The sequence below is a fragment of the Protobothrops mucrosquamatus genome, unplaced genomic scaffold (genome assembly GCF_001527695.2).
Source record: "Protobothrops mucrosquamatus isolate PMUCROS unplaced genomic scaffold, P.Mucros_1.0 scaffold532, whole genome shotgun sequence".
NCBI lineage: Eukaryota > Metazoa > Chordata > Lepidosauria > Squamata > Viperidae > Protobothrops > Protobothrops mucrosquamatus.
The window spans coordinates 248948-264879 of NW_015386839.1; the positions used below are offsets into that span (position 1 = coordinate 248948).

Sequence of the window (15932 nt, forward strand, 5' to 3'; positions counted from 1 at the left end):
TTTCATGATGTAATTTACATTATTATACAAGCAATGTCATAATGCACATATAACAGGAGAGGAGCTTCCATTGTGATGCTTGTTTTATCATGACTAGCCCTGTATCTTTCTTTTATTTTTCGATGAAGATAATGAAATATTCTAATAGTGCATGGGTGGGTAAATGTTTTTCAGCAGGCCTACCACCCTCACCTTACGTTGTAATAACAAATATTTAGTTGGATATTTGAATTGTATCTTGCAGGATTTTAAGAGCCACATCATGGAATTACCTGGTTCTTGTCAAGCTCACAGTTCTTATATTCCTGTTCTCCTTGCTCTTGAAACGTGACAATGACGAAACCAACAAAGATGTTCATCATGAAGAAAGCAATGATGATGATATAAATAATGAAGAAAATTGAGATCTCCACCCTGTGGTTATAGATGGGCCCCACATCTTCCATATGGGAATCAATAGATCGATACAGCAGTCTGGAAACAAAGGGGGGGGGGGAAGGAAATAGAAAGTAAATACTTTCAGATAACCTAATTGGCAGGCTTCTTTAGAGATCCTTTCTGAGCATACTGTGGAGCTCAGCTGAAAGCACAAGAAAACAGCCTTCTGAATGTGCCATTTGAAAGTTTCCAGATTTCCAGATATTCAGTCTTGTGACTATGTCAGAAATGAGACAGTAAAATGAAATAAAACAGTATTTTCTAAAGAACTATTGAAACACACAGAGTGATAACACACTGAAGTACTGACTGACGAGTCAGGTTTAATATGTCCATTTAAACACTGAAAAAGGCAACTTATTTTGGATCCATAAAATATGAAGAAATATTGCCTTATATACTCACTCTGGCCAGCCTTCAAAGGTTGAAACAGTGAAAAGGGCCATCATAGCGGCGAGGACATTGTCAAAATCAAATTTGCTATTCTCCCAGTTTCGGGACAGAATAATTGGTTGAGACACCTCTCCATCCTTGTAAGTGATAAAATTGCCCCTATGAGGAGAAGGAAAGTAAGGAGAATTGGGGGAAATAGACACAAAAGAAAATTCCCTGACGGCGGTTGACATGGAAGAGAGGTCAGACGATCATGAACTCACTTGCATTCTGCTTCTGTTTGTTTGGAGCTATCAGTGCAGCTGTACAGTTTGCCCTGGAGAAGGATGAAAGAGAAGAATAATTTAATTATAGAGCAGAATACAGAGTTATGCTTTCATTACTGCCTCACGAAGAAAAAAATGTGCTTTGTCCTCTCTTCATCTATTGTTGTTTAAAGTTTTATCAGCTTGAATTATATTGCCAGCCTTACTGCATTTTGTATGGATCTTGGCCTATAAGATTTCATTCAAGGCCACACACATACAACACAGTTAAGAGTCAAACTGCGATAGGAATAAGTATTTTATCGGACTTCTGGTTTTGCGTCATGGCGGAACAGATGCAGGAAGGCAGGGCTTAGCCTTCTGCTCCCAATTTTGCCCTGCCCTAAAAAGGGCCTAAAGTTGCCCCAAAGAGGCGATGAAGAGGAGGGGTATCTCGCTGATCACGAAGAGATGGCGGTCTTTTCGTTCAATCTGAGAAAACCCTCCAAACCGGCAGGGGAAAGACTGGCTACATTCCTGTGGCCAGCCATTAGCTGCTGACAACCGAAGAACAAAAGCACCAATTAGCACATCGTAAACAGCATGTTTGGAACTGGGTAAGAATATTGATCCTTTCTTTACTATTTTACAACTGAATTTCCTGGGAAAGGCTCCCATGAAGCTAAAGACCTCCAAATGTGAACGGAAGCGGTGTTTTAATTTTAAAGGGGACAGAAATATACAATACTGAAGTAAAAGTAACATAAAGCTGCAGTTTTGATAAATTCGAGAACTGAGATAATTGTTAAGATTTTCTCTTTGGAAAAAACAAAAACAAAACAAAACATTGAGGTGAGAAAGAAATCAATCCTTTGTCTTAAGAGTGCAATCAAGTCAGAAGCTATTTGAAATATTGGAGGAGTATGGAGATTCGGCAAGCTTGAAAATAAATAGAAACAAAAGATCATAGCAAAAAATATGACTAATACACAAAAAGAAAATCTTGGGGAAAATTAGGTAATTAAACTAAAATATCTAGGAATTGTTAATTCTGCACGGTGTTCATCAATTAAAGAGGACAATTATGTAAAGTTAATAAAGCACAAAAAAGTTGACTTAGATCACTGGAGAAACACTTTGAACATTGTGGATTACAACCTTGCCTGATTGACATTTTTTGGATGCCTGAGACAAAGGATCACTATAAAATATTGTTTTTGGGACCGGACCTGTATTTTGGAATCTACTGGATTATAAAGGCTATATATAAAGACCAGAAAGCTAGAGGAAACTTTGTTTTACTTTTACTGAGACTGTTGATATTAGAGTATCTCCAGGAAAGATGCCTCAAGAAAAAACAAACACCTTTCAGAAGGAAATATAGTCTATGCTACAACTAATTCACCAAACAATTGTTGCATACAAAGAAGACATAAAAAGAAACCATAATGAGACTAAAAATAATTTAGATAATATAAATGAGCAAATCTCCAAATTCAATCTACAACTAGAAAGTTCCCAGACAACGACTACAAAGTATGAACAAATAAACCAGAGATCAGAAGATGAAGCAGAGGAAATAGATCTAGAGGAGATGGAAGAGATGAAAGAAGGGAAATATAAACTACCATACACAAATAAAATAACAATGAAAATGCAAAAGACCCTTTACCCTTTAAATCTGCAAGATGCACTTGATGACCAGGAAGATGATTTTGGGGAATGGAACATAGAGCTGTCAGGGGAAATATAATTTTCGGAGACAAAAGATAAGGGGAGAAATTGAGGGAGAAGGTGGGAGTTGCTTAAGGAACATAAATGGGCGGAATTCCCCCCAAAAAATACCCTACCTAAATTGTGTTCCTCATGCCAAGCAATTTTCATAAAAATAAAAAGAGAATTCCTGGGCGATTTAATTGCCTTGGCTTGGAAAGCTACTTGGCAAAGAGAGCAAGCAAGTTAGATTTAAAAAATAGAAGATTTGACTTATTAGAGGGGGCATCATATGTTCCAATATTTGTTTGAATATGATTAAAAAAACAGATGACCTTTAGATATAATTAGTCCTTTATAATGAAAAATATGATTTAGAATTAAAATAGCATTTTTATTTTTCTTCTTTGGATATGGGAAATATGAAAATAAAAGGAGGATTGGTATGAATAAAATGTTTAGCTATATAAATGTAATTAATATTGAGAAAATCATAACTGACAAAGATACTTTTAATATTGATGGGAAATCAAACTTTAACAAGAGCACGAAAAACAGGATATTGATTTATGAATTGATATTATTGTTATTTGTATAAGATTAGTAAAATATGATGAAGATGTTTATATCTAACTTTGTATACATCAATAGTACCAAGAATTGTTTAATGAGGGGAAAATGAAAAAATATGGGGAAGAAAGGAGGATCAGGGAAAAAATATTGGATTGTGCAGTACTGAATGGATTTATATTGAAGAAGTCAATGTTAAATATGTGAACCCGGACAACATGTTGTTTACTAAGCTCTAAAATTGTAATTCTTAAAAATTAATAAAACTTAAAAAAAAGGAATACGTATTTTATCATACAGTTACTTCTATTAAAAAGTTATTTTTAATGATTAAGCATATGATTTTAACAGAAGTCTGAATCGAAGTAAGATTAGTCATCAACAAAATAGGTTTCCAGCCATTTTACAAATTATTTCAGATATGCAAATCCACCAAAATGTCAACTTGATTTGACATGTGCGTTATATAAATATACCGAGGATTTCCCCTTTATCCGAATGGGTATGAAGTCTAAGAAAGTTGTGATTTGAAGGAGCTGATGTGATCCTCAAAAAGAACAAGATTAAAAGCTTAAATAGCAAAAGACAGTGTTTGCAATGATAAAAGGGTGTGAAAAGATGCAGATACTTTAATGGTTTTTATGTAAATTAAATTTAGCTAAATTTTCTTTGCTTTTTCATATTTTATATGCTTAATTTCTTTGGCTTATAAATCCCAACTCTGGCTGGGAAGGTGAGAAATGGTGATCACATGACCCCAGACAGTGCAGCTATCTTAAATACATGCCAGTTGTCAAGTGCCTGAATTTTGATCACATGACATGGGGATGCTGCAACGGTCGTTAAGTGTGAAAACTTTTTACAGTGCCACTGTAACTTCGACTGATCACTAAATGAATCATTGCAAGTCAAGGACTACCTGTAATTATGATTATAGTAAGGATAAAAATCATATATTGCACCCTAAGGAACAATATCATTGACTTAGTATAAAATGGTATATTTGTATTAGAACATTAAACAAAGGAGACTTTGGAAGAAACAGATAAGTCATAGAAATTCTCTATGTTAGGGAAACTGGAGTACACTGTAACACTATACAGTATTACATGAATTATTATTCATATAATGAAACGAAGAATTCTTAATCTAAGATCTTACGAAGCAAATTGAAACGTTCTAGGTTTTCATACTTCACGTGTATCATTATTGCTGATGCTGCAAAAGTAGTTTTCAGATAGAAAATACACTGAAGGCAGCTCACTGCTAGTAAAAGCTTCCACTTTTTGCAAACCCATATTCCAATTACTTTCAATAACAGCCACAATATTAATATCTGCCCTGTGTGTACACCTGATTAACTATGTAGGTTGATGAGATCCATATGGTGGACTTTCCAGCTTCTGGAATTATCCCTAGCTTCAGGAAATGTTCATTCATCTGTGCACTGAATGCATTGAGAGAACAGCTGGGCTGATTCTGCTCATCTTCACTATTCAACAAAATTCAGAGAAGGTTCCCCACATCCATCCAGCTGCAAACATAAAATCTTCCCTTAAATTATCATCAAATGTGACACAAAGCCCCAAATCACATACAAGTAGTATTTGGGACTACTTTTGCAGAGAACTACATTGACATTGAACATACTAGTTCAAAGGTTAAACACCATTAGTTACTCCCTTAATGCAGGGGTAGTCAACCTTGGCTCTTTTATGACTCGTGGGCTTCAATTCCCAGAATTCCTGAGCCAGCTTAGCTGGCTCAGGAATTCTGGGAGTTGAAGTCCACAAATCATAAAAGAGCCAAGGTTGACTACCCCTGTCTTAATGTATATTATGAACTAAAGTGCCCAGTAGCTCTCTCAAATTAAGCAAGTCAGTTACTTTAATGTTTTGTGATGATCGTTCTAGAAAATGTAGAGCGCCAGGCAGTTTTTCTTTTCTTTTTCTCCCAAACTCTTCCAAACATTTCTATTGGATTGTCGTTTTTTCAACTTTCAATGAAAAAGCGAGGAACAAGTCCCGTAACACTTACCTTGAACAACTGAACTCCAATGCAGGCAAACATGAACTGCAACAAAGTGGTCACGATCACAATATTCCCTATGGTTCGTATAGCTACAAATACGCATTGAACCACATGCTGCAAATAAAAATCAGAAATAAAAACAAGTTGTATTTTTCCACTTTTGAGTTGTTTTAAGTACTAATATTCTTGTCACTTAGGCATCTTATACCTCTGTGCAGTACCACTTAGCAGGCAAAAATCCACAGGCTATTTAGACTGTGATTTTGTAATCAGAAAGGAGCAAGAGCATCATTAAGTCATAAATGTTTCATAATAGACTGTTCACTTTCTAAAAGCTTTATCAGCTTTTTATCATTTGTATCCACAGTGAAAAGGCTAAACAACAGAATCTCCTAAAGCAGTGATTTTTGGGGGAAGAGAATCTATAACTTAAATGGGTATGTTACCTTTGTTTAGATAACAAATGGCCACCCTTAAGCTGCACTGCACATTTTTGAATGGGGCAGTATTAGAGAAAATCTGTAGCATCATGTAGCATACCCAGGCATATGCTATACTTTGCTCAGAATTGCCTTTCACATTGTTTGTAAACCATCCAGAGTCACTTAAGTGAGATGGGTGGTGTAGAAATTTGATAAATAAATACAAATATAGATCATTGTAACACAAATAAATTTCCTGCCCAAGTCAAATAATTTAATACCAGTTCCCAAGGCTCTGCCCAGTCCAATATTATCACAGAAAAAAAAAAGACAGGATCTTTTGCCATAAAAATGAATGACAATCATTTATATATAGCAAGATAAATAGAATTGTACACTTGTGGGCACTATTACCTTGAAGACAGAAAAAAAAATCACTCACTGTTAACAAGGAATCCTGCCTATCCGAACAAAGCAGATAGATTGAATCACTGCTTTTATACTCCTTGCTTAGCACTGGAAAAGACCCCAAGTTGATTCATTCAGAGAAGTAACATAAAGCGAGAGAACATTTGATTGTTCATGGACTGGTAAGAGTTTTCTACCTTTAAACCCTTTGCTCTGTTGATTGCCCGCAACGGTCTGAGGACTCTCAAAACACGTAATATCTTTACTACATTGATTGCGCTGGACCTAGAGAAGAACATTGAAGATCAGGATTTACTATCATTCTAGGAGTTATCTATCAGCTGAAAATTATGTAGTGAAATAGATATGATTGAGCACAGAAAGCGAATTTTATACTATGTTTACCAGTTCATATGCTTTCAAATAAAATGTTTAAGGTATATGAAAGAAGATTGGTAAAAGATTCATATTATCTTTGCCTGGAACGTTTCTACTGAATTGCTTAAAACTGTAATATAAAGCTGGCAATATGTATTGGCATCTTTAAATTAGTTAAAAGTATATTTAATTTTTTCATAGGAAAATGTTGCACTTATTTAGAATGTCTTCAACTTAATCATTTATATATAATTTTATTGTAATACCTTATTAATAAAAGGTTTATTGGTCTGGCAGCAGAGATTTTATTCTTTTTACCACTGCATGCCCGTTAGGTTTTGAGGTTTTGTTTTAAAAGTATGTATATTATTCTAAATATATACATGAATTCTGTTCATAGAGTCTTTTTACCACATTCTATTATAGCTGAGATGCTGCATACTAAGATGCTAAAAGGGAGGGAGCTGTTAGTGACAGGTGTATTAAGCTGTATAAAAATATCACATTGACCAAGAGGGAAGAATGACAAGTCAATCTGCCAAATGAACAGCAGACATAGTGCAAACAGGGTGCCATGCAGTAATCATCACAAGGCACTTTAAGATAAGGACTCTCAGAAGCATTTCACCAAATTGCTAATTCAGAAGAGGTCAGTTCTCCAGTAATTTAGTCTCTGAAAGACTTTTTCAACCTACAACTTGGCTCTGTTAAACACAAACCCCACACAGATGGAACCCATCCTTCCTGGCCAGGGGCAAAGAAACTCCAAACAACTGGATGAGGTCCAAACAACTGGATGAGGTAGACTAATGGGCTGACGAATCTTGCTTTGAGAGCTGTGTATTTACTACAGCAGCCTGACACGTTTTCAGACTGTGAGAACTTGAAAAAAAAAGTTGTACTAGCTTCATTCAATAAGATTAGTTATGAGTCATTACTGAAGTTTTTGATTTCACTATAAACCATATATTCTGCTCTTAATTAGGAATCCATGTTTCACAATTTGCTTATATTCTTTTTATCTTCACTGTCCAGACTTTCATTCCCTTTCTGCCTCCGTGGCAAAACATGTGACATCCCCTTTTTCCTTTTTTAGCTCCCTAATGTTTGCCTGGCACACTGCTGACTAAATAATTCGCTTCTCTCAACATTATGATCAAGTAATATCCTCTTTAAATCCCCACGTTGACTTATTCTAGCTTTCAAAGTTTTCCATAACCTAGTCTTGCATTTCTTATCCTACCACACCAACCTCCTGATATTGTCCTGCTCATAAACAATTGTCAGCTTTATATCAATCTCAGCCATGCAAAATTCTCCTGTTTCAAACTACTCAGTGCTTTTGCACCGCCGCTGTGTGTGCTTGGTGTGGATTTGTTCTATAGAACACCTGTACAACACTGCTTTGGTTTTCTTCAAATCTATTCTCAAAACCTATGATGCTTAGGTCCCTCCTCCTAATTCTTATTGTGACCAAGACTTCAATCTAAGTCAAATGCATGATAATGAAACAAAGTTCTTTGTTCCTTTTGCTTCTGCTGCCATTATCTCCTCTTTTGTTTCTTCTACAATGTTATAATATATATAACTTAGTACACCTTGGCTCCTTGGATTATGTCCGGTGCCATAACCACTTGACTCTTTGCATATCTCCAGAATATAATTTTTTCTTATGATAGCTTACAAACCAATTTAAAATCCAGTATCGGTCTGAACTAAAAACAGCATCTTGTGGCTTCTTAATTATTCTTCATACAAATGTACAAAGACCCAATTATTTTGAAATGAGAATGAAAGTCAGACATGTAAAAATAGTTACGTGGGAGATTCAGAAATTAAAAACCAGGCTTTAGAAACCTACCTTCTTACTTTTAACTCTTTACAAAAGTTTGAACAAAGAGAAAGGACCATGCAGGAAGGAGGCAAACTGACTAAACCAGGGGTAGGCAACCTTGGCTCTTTTATGACTCGTGGACTTCAACTCCCAGAATTCCTGAGCCAGCAGGAATGGACTTCGTGGACTTCAATTCTGGGAGTTGAAGTCCACGAGTCATAAAAGAGCCAAGGTTGCCTACCCCTGGACTAAACAAACAGTTCCTAGTTGAAGGTAGTTCAACATGAGCAAAGTATAATCTTACACACACAGAAATGCACACACACACACACACAAAGAAGAAGAAGACAAAAAAACAATAGATACAATTTGCAGGAAGAACCTTCATTTAGCTTGTGCCACAATTGTGCCTGCCTTCTGCTGATCCATCTCTCTTCCTTACTATCCATATATCATATGATAGTTGGAAAGATATGATAGCTTACTCACTGGATCCCGAAGGAGATGAGAGAAACGCTAACCACTAGCAGGTCCAGGATGTTGAAGTAGTTCCTGCAGAAGGAGCCTTTGTGAAGGAAAGCCCCATAAGCAGTCATCTATAGGCAATCAAGATTTTACTGTTAGAAAATGCGAAAGATTTTCAGAGGAAGCAAAAAAGGAGGGTAGAGGAGAAAATCTCTATACATTTTAGCACAAAGCTTCACATGAAGAAGGCAAAGAGGAGTAAACGTGTTTTTCAGAGAAGGATATGCTAGAAAAACTTGCTAGTAGCATCTGGTCCAACTAAGGAATGGCTGTTTGCAGCTTACTATTGCCTTTGGAATACACTTTTCTTTTTGTTAGCTTTCAATGTGACATTCATTCTAGAATTTTGTAAAATGTACTGTCCCATATGAATATTATTTAAATGAAAACTTTTTTCCCATAAATCTCCTTTAATGAAAATTAGTCTAATGATCTCAATAGGAAGCAGTGCTACCAGATCCAGATTTAAATTTTTAGAAGGGCCATCATCCTGCTTAATCTCTCAGACTGAATTGAGGATTATACCTCTGCTGCTTTCTTACTAGCAGGCGTGGTTTTTATCAATGCAGTTTAGTTTGCTGTTATATTGGTTCTACAAAATGAAGGATCTAGGTGTCTGCGCAAGAAGAACCCCAAGTGTGATTTTTATTATCAGTGATAATGTACATATGTCTAAATCAATATTTGCAATCACTTGTAAAATCTGAATGTAACATTAACTAGACCATAGCAGTTTCTGTATGAATTATTTTTACCAGCAACACTCTCTTCCAAGAAAAGAAAAACTTTCTGTAATTCAAAATCTTAGGACTGTTTTTAATGGCTTAGAATCTCAAGGAATGCCTTCTCCATATGAACTTTCAAGGACACTTCAACAGTTTTTGTGAACTGAGGCTGTTAGTGGCTTTGGGGCTTTGTGAAATGTATTCCCCAGAGACACACACTTGGCACGTACTGTATGTTGCTGCTTTTTTGAACATTGGGCTAAAATATTCCTTTTCCCAGGCATTTTATTATTTTTAGTACCTTTGATCTTAAGTGCACACATCATGTTGGGCTAATATCTTTCTCTGTTTCATATTTTTCCTGTGCCACAATAATAACTTACTTGACTGTTTTGTCTCTTTGTTTTGCATTTAGTTAACAGACCAGGACAATCAAATGTTAATCCTGTGATTTGATTTTGAAATGTTTAAAAAATGATTAGCTGTGGCCATTCTGATTAAGTTTCTTTTGGCTGATAAAACTAGCTACTTCAAGGAAAGCATTATCTGCACATGGAATTTTAGCATGACTCCGTAAAAAGTTTCAGACCTGAAAATGTCTTACAATAAGTATACTTATTTATTTATTAAATTTAAAATACTGATTGGAATATGAGGAACAAACAATCATAGTTGCATTTAAAATTCTTGCAGCCAACCCAGAATACATTGCATAAAAACCTTATAATTTTCTGTTAGTCTTTATATGCTAAAGAGAATGGGACATTATATATCATCCAAATCAAACAGCATTAGGAAACAGTATCTTCTATTGGAAAGAATTCAGAAAGAATGTAAAAGCAGTGCTCTTTAAGTTGAAATCAATAGAAAATAATATAATTAATTGTGGAAGGAAAGGCATTTGCTGCAACAATTGGCCAAAGTGTCTGCCAGGACTTCTGTTTTAAAGCAGAGTTTCTCAACCGTGGCAACTTTAGGTTGTGTGACCTCCAAACAGCTCATCTTGCATTTTATAAAGTTATTTGTGACACAGTAAAACATTAAGGCTACAGCTTTTGAATCAGAGCAACGGCACCACTGGATAAAAAAAAAATCCACATAAATCTGAGTGGTAGAAACTAACATTTAATATTCTCCATATCACTGAAAGATAAATAAGTCAATCACAACTGGGGAATGGAAGGTTTGAAAGGCACTGTATATTTTTGTACAATAAGTTTTGACATGAGCATGCATGTGTGATGGACGAGAACAGGATGCCAAAAGAGTATTAAATGCTAGGCATAAATTAGTAGAAAAACTAAAACTATCATATTTTATGCTATGTAGAAATATATGTTTAGAGATCATGGGGATTTGCTCTCTAGATATAGTGCCTAATTATTTACTGAATTGAATCAAGTGATATAATAAGCCCAGAAGTAATTATCTAAAGACTTACTTAATCATATTTTTCCTAAGATTACTTTTTAACAAGATGGCAGAAACAAAGGCCCCAAACTCAGACAATAGCTTGGTTCCTACATATTTTCGGATTCCCCCGAGTCAAAATCAAATCAAAATCAAACAAAACATACTAAGCGTTAGTGTTGTGTGTACAGATCATTCTATAAAGTAAACAAGGCAAAGCTCCAAGAGACCCTGGATGCATTCTCAATTAGCATTGCACATATTAAAAGGTATTAATGGCTTCAGGTTGTGTCCAATCCTTTACCCGAGAAATCTGAAGCAAACTTTCGTTTCAGACGGGAAGAGAGAGATGGAAAGAGATCTATTTTGCAAAGATTTTCTCTGTTTATAGGACATTTTTAAAAAGCATCAAACATAAATTATACCAGCTCTGATTGAACATTTCATGATTAATCAGATTAGCTTTTTTCAGATAGGATATTGTGTAGTCAGGCCATTTATTTTCTCGTATTTAACTAAAAGAAAGCCTAGATTTTTCCACTCAAATCATTTATTTTTAAAATGAGAGTTTTCTTAGATGGCCCAGGAAGGTGATAATGTTGGTGATTTTTTTTTTCCTGGCCAAACTCTTTTTTTTCTTTTTTGGTGTGAAGAAAAGCTTGTTTTAAATTTAAGCTTTTTTTGTTTAAAGCAAACATAGGAAATTATAATTCTGACCTTAATCTAGACTGTCTCTTAAGTGTAGGGGAAAGTTATTTGGACATAGTTATAAATTTTATATAGGCTGGTGGAAAGGTTAACATTTTGCCAAGTAATATTGAAAGGCATTCTTGAGTGCTCCAATATTAAGACTAACAATGGATACAGGTAGATCTCAACTTATGACCACAACTGAGCCCAAAAAATTTGTTGTTGTTAAGTTGTTAAGTGAGTTTTGCCCCATTTTTCAATCTTTCTTGCCAGTCGTTAAATGAATCACTGCACTTGTTAAGTTAGTAGCACAATTGTTAAGCAAAGTTGGCTTCCCCATTGACTTTGCTTGTCAGAAGGTCACAAAAGGTGATCACATGCCCCTAGGATACTGCAACCGTCATAAATGAGTCAATTGCCAAACATCTGACCATGGCAATGCTGCAGCAGTCATAACTGTGAAAAACGGTCGTAAGTCACTTTTCAATGTTCTTATAATTTTGAGTGGTTACTGAATGAACTGTTGTAAGTCTAGGACTATCTGTATTCTAAACATAATGACAGCCAAAGACTAACCATAAGAATTGTAAAATGACAGGGAGGTTATTTTTATTCTATTCTATTCTGTTCCTATTCTTCCTGTGAACGTTTCAATGCACTTTCATGTAGTAGTAGTAGTAGTAGTAGTAGTAGTAGTAGTAGTAGAAGTAATAATAATAATAATAATAATAATAATAATAATAATAATAATAATAATAATAAAGTTGGAAGGGACCTTGGAGGTCATCTAGTCCAACCCCCTGCTCAGGCAGGAAACCCTATACCATTTCAGACAAATGGCTGTCCAGTCTCTTCTTAAAAAATTCCAGTGTTGGAGCATTCACCGCTTCTGGAGGCAGGTTGTTCCACTGGTTAATTGTTCTAACTGTCAGGAAGTTTCTCCTTAGTTCTAGGTTGCTTCTCTCCTTGATTAGTTTCCATCCGTTGCTTCTTGTCCTGCCTTCAGGTGCTTTGGAGAATAGCTTGACTCCCTCTTCTTTGTGGCAGCCCCTGAGGTATTGGAACACTGCTATCATGTCCCCCCTCATCCTTCTCTTCATTAAACTAGACATACCTAATTCCAGCAGCCGTTCCTTATATGCTTTAGCCTCCAGTCCCCTAATCATNTTTGTTGCTCTTCTCTGTACTCTTTCTAGAGTCTCAACATCTTTTTTACATCGCGGTGACCAAAACTGGATGCAGTATTCCAAGTGTGGCCTTACCAAGGCATTGTAAAGTGGTATTAATACTTCACGTGATCTTGATTCTATCCCTCTGTTAATGCAGCCTAGCACTGTGTTGGCCCTCTTGGCAGCTGCAGCACACTGCTGGCTCATATTTAAGTGATTGTCCACTAGGACTCTGAGGTCCCTCTCACAGTTACTACTATTGAGCAAGGTATGTACATTTCTCTTGAGAAATCACATAGATAGAATCACACAGATCTTCACAGTTGGAACTACTGTGGAATACCAACAGATGCTACAAGCTTGGACTAAGATGAGGTTGTCTTACCCATGGAGCGATAGCAAGAGCATCCTTTTTCTTCTGTCTTTTGGGTTTAATGTCCCTGGTTAGGACTAGTTTTTTCTAAACTAAGAGAAGATTATTGACAGAAATAAACAGGGAACAAGGTGACATTGGAGTGTTTTGTAGCATTTGGGGCACATTGTAATTCTGTGAAAGCTAAAGGGGAACTGCCCTTAGTGGATATACTATGTGGAATTCTGAACTACACCACTTACTCTAGTTATCTGTGCTGTCCGATAAAAGGCGAAAGATTTATATGATCTGAAGAGAAACCAGAGTATCTTCGGTATATGAGAGCAAAGTTACAAGATGAAGAAAATACGATCTTTTAAACTCTGATGCTGTTAATATTATGGAAGAACAATACTGAAATCTTCAGTGGCTGTGTTGACAGGATATCTGTCTCAGTTTATCTAGCCATAGCTTACTTACTTAACTCAGTTTTCTGGACTTAGATGTCATGCTGGGTTATAAATTTCTCATCCAGATTGGAATCAACAACACCAAAAGGTTAAAAGGTGATGCTGTAATTTTGGTTTTAGTATGCTAGAAGAAATTCAATCAGGGGTTTCCTTTCTAGACTTTCTTCTACTTAGTCTCCAACATTATTAAGGTGACCAACCGTCCTCCTTTAGGGAGGACAGTCCTCCTTTTTTAAGTTCTGTCCTCCCTCGAAAAGTGTCCTCCTACATGTCCTCCTTTTTGATATTTGAAGACTAATCTGCAGGGCTTTTTTCCCCCTCATAGAACGCTCAGAACGGCATTCCGGCACCTTTTTTGATGTTTTTTTCAACTTTTGCATGAGCTGTGCTACTCCCCCTATTGGCTTTTGAAAGCCAATAGGAATTGCTGCTGAGCGCGCCAAAACACCCAGCCGGCAAACTTTGCACATGCAAGTTGTCTGCAGCGAAGGCAAATTGGCAGGGACTTAGCACCCCTCCCTGCTACCCACCTACACCATCTCCTAGTTAGTTCCGAAGATACCTGGAGGAGACTGGAGCGGTAAGTTTCTCTTGATCTTCGGCTCTGCTAGGGCAATAATGGCTGCGAGCGCAAGAGGCAGGGGCGGCGGGGGTGCTGTGGGCGGGGGTGTGAGGGGCGGCAGTGGCTGGCTGCCCCCCGTGCTGTGGGAGCCGCGGGGCTCTCTCTACACGGGGCTGCGCAGGGTGGGTGGTGGTGCTGGCGGGGCGGCTGCAGGCGGGGTGTGTTGAGGGCGGGCTGCCCCCCAGGGCCAGAGCCGGCACAGCTGGTGCTTTGGGAGCCGCGGGGCCCACTCTACACAGTGGGGCAGCGGTGCTGGCGGGGTGGGGGTGCGGCAGGCGGTTGACCTTCCATGGGCCGAGCCAGCTTTTACGATATTTTTTTCTTCAATTTATTTGTGTCCTCCTTTTCATTGTAAAAAAGTTGGTCACTTTAACATTATAAACAACCTAAAATCTACCAAGGTAACATAATTTATCAACTAGTTACTATGGTCTGATAGGGCTTTAATAATTTCACCCGTCTTTTCATTTTTTTGCAGTTTCAGGGTGGCTAAAGTTTGCTCTTATTTCAATAGTTGGGTGCTGCATTGGCTATTTCGGCAACTGTAATTTAACATAGTAGGCCACATTTAATACGATTCCATTTTTTACACATATATTGAAGGATTCTTGGCTTCAATTGTATTTACTCACATTAGCAAATTGCTCGGATTTCCTGGTCTATTAGGTGGAAATTCCGCTCCCTAAAGCCAATTTAGCACTACAAGATATATAAAATAGAGATTGTACTCTAAATAGTCTGACTCATGTCAGACCTCAGGTTGCCTGAGTTCATAATGACAAGTTATAATATGTTTTTTTTATTTTGTTTTGTTTTAGATTTAGAGCAATATAAGGATATTAGGAGAGCTTATCACAAAGAGTATTGCTTCCTGAAATGAACAAATGTAGTGTTCCAGGACATTTAGTCTTCCCTGAGTTTACTGGACAATTTGGTTGCTATATACCAAGGACTAACAAGAGGACTAACAAATGAGATTGTAGTATTTACAATAGATTAGTTTCTAAAGCATGCACAATCACAAGTGAGCTACAAAGGACACCTATTAACAGAGAAAGCACTTGGGATTTAAAGCAGTACAAAATTACAAAGCAGAAAGCAAGAGGGAGCACATAAGGCTCATATTGGTTACCTTAAGAATAATTTCTAATGTAAAGATACTAGTGAAGACATAATCTGCATTGCCTAGGATCTGAAAAATAAGCACAGTTGGGTTAGTGATCACAGAGCATGGCCAAAACACAAACAGGTGTGTGGGTTAGCAACAGAGAGCAGCAGAAAATTAGTGGGCTTACATGTGAGAAGCTAATGGAAGAGGAAATGGGACTTTACCTTCAGGGCAATTTCAATGGTGAAAATGACAGTAAAAAATATATCAAAATAAAAGAGAATCTGTAAAACAAAAGGGAATGGGTATAGGGAGAAGGAAGGTATGTGAGTGAACACTGTAAAACTAAATTACAATATAAAGTCAAAATGAATAGCTATGTTAAGGACCTGTATTGGTGGAGTGACTGTAATTTTTTAGTGAAGGCAA

The 15932-nt window shown here is 36.7% G+C and overlaps 1 protein-coding gene across 1 annotated transcript in view; it reads right to left on the reverse strand.

The window, feature by feature from the left end:
* CACNA1C (calcium voltage-gated channel subunit alpha1 C) overlaps window positions 1-15932 on the reverse strand; it is a 182976-nt gene that overhangs the window by 80906 nt on the left and 86138 nt on the right. Inside the window, exons 16-22 of the mRNA XM_015816939.1 lie at window positions 15528-15587; window positions 8922-9028; window positions 6418-6505; window positions 5397-5504; window positions 1095-1147; window positions 844-990; window positions 273-474 (exon numbers count right to left, since the gene is read on the reverse strand). Coding sequence (XP_015672425.1) covers window positions 273-474; window positions 844-990; window positions 1095-1147; window positions 5397-5504; window positions 6418-6505; window positions 8922-9028; window positions 15528-15587 — 765 coding nt within the window. The remainder of the gene's footprint in view (window positions 1-272; window positions 475-843; window positions 991-1094; window positions 1148-5396; window positions 5505-6417; window positions 6506-8921; window positions 9029-15527; window positions 15588-15932) is intronic.